The 10486-nt window shown below is 35.8% G+C and overlaps 1 protein-coding gene across 4 annotated transcripts in view; it reads right to left on the bottom strand.

Moving 5' to 3' along the window:
- Positions 1 to 10486, bottom strand: part of ENTPD1 (ectonucleoside triphosphate diphosphohydrolase 1) — a 51879-nt gene that overhangs the window by 17685 nt on the left and 23708 nt on the right. For 2 of the 4 annotated variants that reach the window (XM_081955799.1, XM_081955800.1), the window contains 2 exons: positions 6620 to 6811; positions 3193 to 3349 (listed from right to left, as the gene is read on the bottom strand). In XM_081955799.1, coding sequence (XP_081811925.1) covers positions 3193 to 3196 — 4 coding nt within the window. In that variant the 5' untranslated portion in view covers positions 3197 to 3349; positions 6620 to 6811. The remainder of the gene's footprint in view (positions 1 to 3192; positions 3350 to 6619; positions 6812 to 10486) is intronic. The other 2 variants (XM_081955798.1, XM_081955801.1) reach the window with 1 other exon arrangement.

Here is a 10486-nt window from a genome sequence, read left to right as displayed (position 1 = left end):
AAATTAATCAAGGAGAGAAGCAACTTAGAACTGAGGAGACATTTCCTGACAGTTAGAACAATTAATCAGTGGAACAGCTTGCCTCCAGAAGTTGTGAATGCCCCAACACTGGAAGTCTTAAGAAGATGTTGGATAGCCATTTGTCTGAAACGATATAGGGTTTCCTGCCTAGGCAGGGGGTTGGACTAGAAGACCTCCAAGGTCCCTTCCAACTCTGCTATTGTATTGTATTGTAAATGTTTCTGTTGTTTGTTTTTAAAATCAATTAATTAATACACTTCAAGAAATAAAGTTTCCCATGTTTTCCTTCCACTGCTGTCTTTCCAAGCCTCTTTATCCGAAGCAGTGTGGCATACTGTAAGCTTATTTCTTTAACTTTTTTAACTGACATAATATTTTAGGATCTGTGCTAGCTGCGACTGATTCTGTCCTTTGTTAGTACCATTGGCACTCACATTTTATTGCTACTGTAAAATATTTATTTCCTTTGTCCCCACAACTCCCAACCAATTTATAGTATATAGTATTATGTCACAGTACCTGCTATGCCCAAATATGGGAGGGGGCATACTGCTTCCCTTTTGCCTTTCAGCTCCACCCTAGGAGCCTTCCAGGCAGAAAACCATTTTTTGTGTTGCATTTGTGCTGATAAATAAATAAAGGGAGACTAGTATAGATCTGTTTCAAGTTATTTAACTCTCATCAGCTAACCATACCCTTACTGGGATTTGAACCTGGGCTGTTTTTACATGTTAAGCAGTTGTATTAGCTCTAAGCCACAAGCTCTCCCTTAAAAGGGAAACAGTATGCTCCCTCCCATATTTGGGCATACCAGGTGCTTTGACATAACACTTAATTATTTCCTTGGCTCAGCTGATAAGAAAGGAGAGCTTGTGCCTTAGAGGCTAATACAACTGCCTAACATGTAAAATAGCCCAGGTACAAATCCCAGTAAGGTATGGATAGCTGATGAGAGCTAAATAGCTTGAAATAGATCTATACTAATCTCCCTTTATTTATTTATCAGCACAAATGCATATATATATACAGTATGTATATGATTTTTATGTTTATGTATACAATTTTAAATTTATTGTTGTGGTTGGTTGCACAATCAGCCAGATGTTTCTTTTGGTATTTTTATTGAGTCTTCCCAAAGAGTCTTCCCAAAGACCTGGGATAGGCAGATATTGTTGTTTGATGGTATTAAAGGTATTATTACAGGATGTAAGCTGTGCCAAGTAAAGGTGCCTTTTGCAAATGACTGATGGTCGTTTTGTCAGTGCTGAGGGTGTTCAAGTGGTGCTCCAGATGTTTTGGGATTGCACCCAAGGCACCTATTACTATTGGTATTATCTTTGCTTTCTTCTGCCACAGTCTTTCTATTTCTATTTGCAGGTCTTTGTATTTTGTGATAGGAGGAGGAGAAAGGATGGGATGGGATAATCCCAGAAAAGGGCTATCAAGCTATCAGATAATTGGTTTAAAGATGAAATCCTACATTCAATACCTGAAGATTAATTTTCTGCATGACTTTATTCAGTGCTATAAATTAATGTGCATGATTGCTTATTTAATGTTTAAGACGGAAAATGTATGTAGAATTTGGTACAATATATATCATTTATTGATGTTAGTCTTTTAATGTTGTATTTTATTATTTTATATGTGACTGTGCTTTTTTTTTAAAGATCTAGCTTTATGTGTTTTTTACAAGATCTTCATGAGGGAAAAGAGAAATAAATGCAACAAAGCCTAGAATATTTATTTATTTATTTATATACTTTTAAACATTTAAAAAGCATAATAAACTCTAATGCAAACTAAAAGTGAGAAAAAGAAAATAAGAAATCAAAGGGGAAGCTAAAGGTACAAGAAAAACGAAAATAGAAAAGAAAGAAAAAAGTTACAAAATAGCTTCTGATCTTTGCAGCAGTTATAAATATAGTTATACATTTATTTCTTACTTTATAATTACAACATTATTCTTTCTATAATCTATTCTATACTATCTAAGCCTAGGTCATTTATGAAGTACTCATTCTTAAACTTTTATTCAAAACACAGTTGAAAGATAATGTTAATCCCTAAAATTTCAAATGTTCTTGGAAAAAATGAAAAGTATTTATTTATAAGATGTCAACAAATATTTTGCTGAGATACACTAATTCCTAGAATTTGTATAGTTTGGAAAACACAATCCCTTTATGGATATTGAAAACTCTTGACAATTGAAAGACAGTAAGATGAACACAGAAACAATATGGCAAAGGTGAAATTTAACACCTCTCTGGGCCTTTAACTACTTGCACCAAATTACCATACAATGTGTGCTGATGTCAGCCTTTCACAGTAGATCAGCTCAGGAAACAGGCCCTATAGGAAGATTAGAACTATACTGAGATAGGCTATATCTCAGTAGAGGTGTTTTCCCTTTGCTCCTTCTTATATTCCAGAGATTTCAGGGAAGGGGGAGTCTGAGTCCCTTTCTTTGAAATTTCTCTACACCTGCTGTTTCTATAATGGAATCTCACTGGTGATTCTATCTATTGTTGCCCTGCCTCCTCAACTTCAGTTCCCAGCAAGTCTTGTCTGCCACCAGTCTACTGAGATCCTCTTAAAATGACAGACACCAAAGTGCCCATCAGAATTACTAGTCTACTTAGAAAGCAGTACCGTACAGCAGGGATCCACAACCCACGGGCCACGGGCCACTATGGGGCCTTGAGCCTTTTAAAACTGGACCACGAAACAGTGCTCGTTTGCAGGCACCTCCGCTCTCACACGAGTGAGCGCGTGAACCCACGCTCCATTTGTGCAAGCGGCGGGTGAGCAGGCGTTCAAATGGAACTGCATGCAAACACTTGCCTGCTGTGCATAGAACCATTCCCACCACCACCATCAGTCCGCAAAGCCGTAAAGATTGGGGAAGTCTGCTGTACAGTAAATACTTTAATTCAATGGCCCTTACCAATTTGGTGGAAGACTGAACTACTGAAACAATGAAATGATGGAAACTAACCCTCTCTTTGCCAAAGAGATCTGAAAGGAATCTGGAAGATGGCCGTTGTTTCCTATTTAATAGAAGAAAGAAGAAAAATCCTAATTGCCATTCTTCTCTGACTTCCTTTCTGACTCAGAAAAATATTCCCCTTGGAAAAGAGTAATGGAAGAATCCTAGAGATGACTCACCCATTCCTAATGCAGTTCTGTAATTGGCAGATGCTTTTCACCTTGGTTGATATGAAGAATAGGAATGTCTGTAAAATCCCGAATCAATTTGTTTTATCACATGCTGGATGTGCAAAATCAGGCCAACACCATTCAATAGTGTGTTATAGCTGATGCACTAGAGACAAGAGTGAGATCAATAATGGCAGTAAATTTCATGTTAGTACAGTTTATATTGATAGCTCTACATTCCCTAGTAATGAAAGCCAAAGTGCACAGTTAAATAATGGGACTAAGATTAAGTATAAATACTACCCAAATTACTCTATCTTTTTCAAACAATACCGATTAAATTAGAGAATTTTTTTTCCGAACAACTAAATAAAATGGTATCCAAATTTATTTGGTCAGGTGAAAAAACGCGTATTAAATACAAACTTCTACAAGACAGTAGAAACCGAGGCGGCTTTGGACTCCCAGATTGGGAGCTATATTACCAGGCGGCAGCCCTAACATGGTTAAAAGACTGAATCCAATTAAAAAAATAAAAGAATCCTTATGCTAGAAGGACACGATCTCCAACTAGGCTGGCACGGCTTCCTCTGGGAGGGAAAGACTAAATTCCATTCCTACTTTCAGAGACATATAGTAAGGGATGCTCTGCTTAGGGTCTGGGGGAAAATAAAAAAACCCACTACCTGAAAATCCCAAGCTGGTTATCAACCATGGAGGCAATGACATATCCATATACTATAGACCTTAGTAAAATGGTAAGATATGCAGACCTCTTAGTTGAAAAATAAGAACTAAAATCAGTACAAGATCTGAAAGCACAGGGAATAAATATGGAATGGTGGCCCTACCTACAAATTGAAACAAGATTTTAAAAAGATTGGGAACATTACGGAATATATGAGACACAAGTGGAATTAGATAAAATATTACTAGGAACGGGAGGAAAAATGATCCTATTATATAATTATATAATTTTATATAATTATATAGATTATATAATTTTCTTTTAAAATATAAAATGGAGGAAGAGACGGTAAAGGAGACAATAGCTGGGGAAGAAATTTTGGCCATAATATAGAGTTAGAAAAATGGGATAAACTGTGGGAAAGAAATTATAAATTTACGATGGCAGTAGCTTACAAAGAAAATAGCTATAAAATGTTTTATAGATGGCATTTGCCTCCAGCGAGATTGGCCAAAATGTACCCAAATTTATCCCCTAATTGTTGGAGATGCAACCACAAGCCTGGAACATTCTATCACATGTGGTGGACGTGCTCCATCATAAGGAAGTACTGGTGCAAAATTCAGAAGTGGTTAGAAGAAATTACTGAGCGAAAAATAGAACTCAAACCAGAAACATTCTTATTAGGACTGCTGGATCAAAAAATGGACAAACAATCTCAATACACAATCATACACATACTCACTGCAGCCAGGATTGCCTTCGCACAAAACTGGGAAAAAATCAATACACCCTCAGATGAAACTACAATCAGGAAAATACTTGAATGCGCAGAAATGGATAAAATGACAATAGAACTAAACGAAAAAGAAGAATCGGACTTATATAAAGTATGGAATAAAATGTACAAGTGGCTAGAAAACAGAAGCCAAGACAGAAAATAGAGAATACAAATATATGGATATAAATAATGAATACTATTATAAGTGTTAATACTATGTTTGTTAAATCATAGGACAAGGTTATAGTGAGACGAAGGCAATGCAGAAGGGAGAATTATAAAAGCTAAGAAGGGAAGCGGATAGAGAAAGCTGTAAAATTATTGTATATTGTTATGTATGTTCTGTGTTTTGTTTTGTCTTATTGTGTTTTTTTCCTTTGCTGTGTCTTCCCTATTGTTTTTAAAGATCAAAACATTTAATAAAAATTATTTTTTAAAAAGATTAAGTATAAATAAGATCAAACATGACAATAGCTACAGCAACCAAACTTAGAACTGACAATGAAGATACTGAAGACTGCTTCTGCCTTTTAAGAACCAGCAATCAAGAAATACACCACAGAGTAGCTCTTAATAACATTGCCATTAAGGTCTTGGAAAAGTTATTCAGATGATGGGTGTCTATATCTACAAAGATCAGAATGGTGCAGGCAATTGGAGAAAATTGTGTTTTCTCCATGACACTCTTGGAAGCAAAAACTGAACATTGTAGAAGCAGAGTAAAAAGAATATTGACTCAGAATTTTCACTTGAGACATAAAATGCTCAGGCTTAAATATTGTATGTTAGACACAAACTGGCTCTCTGAAAATCTTTAGTAAAAAGCAAAAGATTAATATGATCTGAAAAGAAATCACAGTATGGTTGATAATAGTTCAACCACACAACACAACAGTTTTGTGTTGTTCATGTTATTGACTGTATTTTTATTGGACAGTCACCGGAATAAAGTTCTGCTCTGTTCTACTCTGCTATGCTCTCTTCTAGCTCTCAGGAGAAATCTGTAATGATGAGAAAGGAGAAAAGGAAGAAAGATTTAGCAACAAAGTGGATGAACTGAATTGTAGCAATTACAGCAGGGATACACTACTGGATAATCTGAAAGCCAAGTTCAGAATGGCTCATCCTAGGGGGGGAGGAATCTATCAATATGGTCACTAAGAGTTGAATACTACTCATATCAATACAACAAGCATAAGAGTACTTTCAAAATGTAAAAAGTTTCTTATAGCCTTAGAATTAAAATGTAGATCACCATCACACACAAATATTGGAAATAAATTCTGGAATTACTCCTAGAAAAATGTTACATGGACAGTATTCAGTCATGCTTTTAAAATTTTGGGGACTGCCTATTTGCTTTTATTAAGTTTGAGGTTCTGTTGCATGCATTTGCAGAAAATGTTAAGTATTTTAAAATTTATTAAAAATACAGAGGGTACAATAATCTCTTTCAAGATCATCTGATGTTTTAAAATATTGTCATAATGTTGAACCCCAGTTGTAAATGTTTAGGTCTGCTAGCCCATGGTCCCACCACAGAGTATTAATGCATGACTTCTTTTTCTCCATGATGCTAGAGCCTTTTTTTTTGAGAGAGAGTACAAGATGATTTGCTTTGGATTACATAAAAGCTTTCATTTTGTTTTTACTTTTGGTGGGGGCTGGACCCATGTAGGAAAAGTGATGTCTGAAAGGTCAAATGTAAAATGAATAAAATATTCATTTTCTTGCTCTAATGGAAAGCCATAAATGTTAACTTTTGAATATATGAAGAGCAGATGTCATTGATAAAGAATTCAAACTTTATTAGAAATGGTCTCTTGTTGATTTTCCATGTTAAGAGTGTGGAAGATCTGTCATTTTAAGCTGTGTGAAGGAATAACCAGGAGCTGAACCATCCATCTATCCTTTCTCAGAAGGGTTCACACAGCCCGGAAATGAGCATACAGAAGCTTTGTGCTTACCAAGGAATCCCAGCTTTTATTTGTGTTGGCAGTAAGTTGATGGCTTATTTCTGGCAAAATGTCATCAGGGGGGTTACAAACAGGAATTCTTTGTAGCCAGGGTAACTCAGCCTGACAATGCACCCATTCACCACATCAATACCAAGCACATTCCTTCCATCTGGAGACACTCCCACTGTGTTAGTGCCTATTCTGAAGAGAGGCAAATAGTGACTTCCAGATGCATCATTTAAGCCATTCTTACACAAAACACAATGCTAGCAGCCTTGGAATAGCCTTCAGAGATCCTGGCCCTTTCAAAACTTTCTGTCTTCTCTGTTTTATGAAATAAGTAATCCACTTATGGAAATCAAGTGGTTAACCCACATAATATAAATCCATTAAATTCAGCAATACTAAGTGGTGTTAACTGCTGTCTTAATGTGGTCTGCTTATGATTGTGTCCAACCTACAAACCATCCCATCTATTTATTCTTTATAACATGCCTTGAGACTTTCTGTTGAACTACTAATTTATTTGTCAAGATTCCAAATAGCATCCTCCAAAAAATAAAAGTTCAAGGCTAGAGTTTTCTCAAAATTCCAATTTATTAGAAGAGCCATATTGTCACATTTGGGAAAAACTGAATCTGAAAGCTTCCAGGTTTTCCCCACCTAGTTGAAAGTTCAAGACCCTGCCCCAGCACCCACAAGTCCATCACATGGCCCAATCAGCCACTGCCACTAAGGAAGATTTCTTTCATCCACATCAGTCTAGGTGCAGGGACAAAACAACCTTGACTCTCTGCGAATATTATAGCTACACATCTCCCATGCAATTCCCCCCTTCCAGTTTCCCACGGTAGAATATGTTTGAATATGTGGCAGGCTTGAGGCCCACTGTAAAAGATGGCTTCCAAGCCTGACACTATTTACAATATCAACATAAATAAACTAACTATCTTACTAAAGAAGGCCCTTATTCTCCAGCTAATTCCTGGTTTCTATTTCTGGGTTTTTAAAGAACTGAAACTGGCATGGCAGGAACCAAGATTCTCAGTCGAGACAGAACTGTATATAAACATATCTCAGTTGCACCTCCCTCCCATGACCATGAGGAAAGACACTGATTTGGAAAGATGGGAGGAACACCCACCCCACCCCCAGGATTTAAACTATAGAGAATAGCATATATAGAGGGCTTAACTGCTGTTGACTGCAGGATATACATACAACTTCTTCCTTCTCTGCAATAAATGCTATAAAATAAAACAAACACTTTAAAAATAAATTTTACCTAGCCTTTGAATGTACTTCAGTTAGTGAATGAAGAGTGGAGTTTTTAGAGAACAGATATCTGCATGAAGTCTGGCAGCAACATTTATGTAGTTGTTTTTCCAACATTGCAGGAGGTAAACCTACACTCTGACTGAGCTTTAACAAAAAGCTATTGATATTCTTGCAACCCTGCTGGGTATGCTTTATGCCATCAAAACTTCGTTTCAATATCAAAATCAAATTTTTATTCAAATGGATCACTTAGCCTAAAAATGAACTAGCTAATTCAGCAGGAGAAGTAGAATCTTCTGTATCTGTCCCAGCCTAAGATCTGACAAAAACCGATGGTGCAGTAACAGTCTTCCTATGCCTAACACCTGCCTCCTTGCCTGATTAGAATCCTGGCAAATTTACTATTCTCACGCAATATGAATTATTAATCTCTCTGAGACTGAAGGATTTGTACCATGGACCAGTCATGTAGGATTTACGTATAATCAGTCTAAAGACAGAGGGACCATTTTGTTTTTCCTTATCCATTAACATTATTATATATCCCACATAACAAGTACATGATTTTGGTCTGATCTTTCACTCCACCTCTCTCTCTTCTGTTCTGTGAAAAGTCTCCCTTGAAAACATAACAAAAACTTTTTTCTCCCCTCTTGGAGAAAGTTCCATTCTATATTTAGGAAATCTCTTTCCTAGACAGATGATTGAAATCCTTTGTCATCTGAAATTTCTGATCTTTGTCTCATCCTGTGATATTTAGATGTGTCTGGCTCTTTACCAACAACATACCGTAATAATGTGTGTGTTTTTTTTTTTTTTTTGCACAGCTCATATAAGCTTCTTCCAAAAATCTTTCAAATGGTTTTACTTAGTACGTGGGTTAATACAAATTCTTGTCTTTATTGTTAAAATCCATTATTTATTTGTCCCTTTATTTCCCAGTTCTTTTATCTAAATATATTCTGTTCCTTTCTTTGCCCTTGGAGTTTAATCTTCAAAGATCTATGAACTGAAGCAAACCTACCCATTTTCTCTTGTTTTCTGATGTACTTAGAATTGTCTCAGCCTATGTGAATGATACCACTTGTTTTATCTGACTCAATTTCCCTGATTTAAAAAACTCCCTCTGAAGCTTTTACCCCCAGAGCAAGAGTATATAACATGTGCTTCTTAAGCTTTAAATACAGCTTCAGAGCATTTCTGACAGTTGACAACATTCTGACACAACTAAAAGAACAGGAAAATAATTAAGTGAATAAGGGTTATACTTAATATAGTTATAACATTAACTATATTAACTACCCAGTTTTTCACTTAGATCCAGTCAGTTTTAAAGTATGGCCCCACCATATCACTCAAAGGTTCGCTCTCAGCCTGAAAAAAGTTAGAAATTGTTCCTCCCTTACATAGCCTATGACTGAGTCTAAGTTCATACAATGAGGGAACAATATACTACTTCTCTGACCCTTCACCTACTTCCTTTGTTGTCTCCCCTGCTGAGCATTATATTACAGGCAAACAAATCAACATAGTATTCTTTGCAACTCTTCTCCTAAATTAATGGAAATTAATGGTCCCAACCCTGCTAGCCTTCTAGAAAGCCCTTACAACTTGGAAATCCAATGGGGGACCTGTGAGATGGCTGTACTGTATTTACATACTGTCATTCTGCTGCAATCTTGGTTTTCATGTTTCTATTTATTTTTAGTTGCATTAATGACGCCTATATTTTTATAGAAGTATTTTTGTTGTTTTCAAAATGTTTATCTTTAATGATTTAAACACTTTTAATGCTTTAAACTACACAGAATCACTTCAGAAAGAGATGGGTGACAAATACATTTAATAAATAAAATAAAATAATACATTAAACTATTGTTTTAATTGTTGTTAGTTATATGCCGCTAGTTATATTCAGTGAGACAGGTAGCTATATAAATTTGCTAAATCAATTCCAAACCAAAAGTATCAGTTAATAATAACTATTTCAAACAATTCACCAATGTGAATCTGCAAGCATTTTTTTTCCTGAACAAGACTACCATCTTCACAGAAAATAGGCCATTGGAATAATTTATTGCAAGCTATAGAATAAAAAGAGGAAAGTCTGGTTCCATCCCATTTGCAACTTGAACTTTTTCCCTCCCATCTCAAGATGAGGTTAATTTTGCCTACTCAGGCAGGACATTGGAGTTATTCAATCTCTAAACACTTTGTTACAACGTTTGCAAAGCCAGGTCAAGCACATGTGGATATGTTGAGCCACATTCCATAGGCAACACCCTGACACACAGGAAACAGGCCATACTTATAATTAAGCAACAAGGACATACAAGATATAAATGTAATTGGTTACAAATGAATTTTAAAATGGCAACATTTTAAAATTGACTTGAGCCACTAAGTTGTACCTGCTAAATATAATTGCTAAATGTCAAACCAGAGGTTCATTTAGCTCTAGCTAACCAACTTCCTCTTCAAACCTAACCACAGATACAATACAGAAACTATCTCACGTACTTATTTGCTGCTAATGATTGCTAAATAATTGCTTAAAACATAAAATTTTTAGCAACAGAAATTTTGGGCTCAAGTGTG

This window comes from Natrix helvetica (assembly GCF_964273705.1).
Source record: "Natrix helvetica genome assembly, chromosome: 5".
NCBI lineage: Eukaryota > Metazoa > Chordata > Lepidosauria > Squamata > Natricidae > Natrix > Natrix helvetica.
The sequence above is the reverse complement of the archived record's forward strand: the minus strand, read 5'-3'. Positions and strand labels throughout refer to the sequence as shown.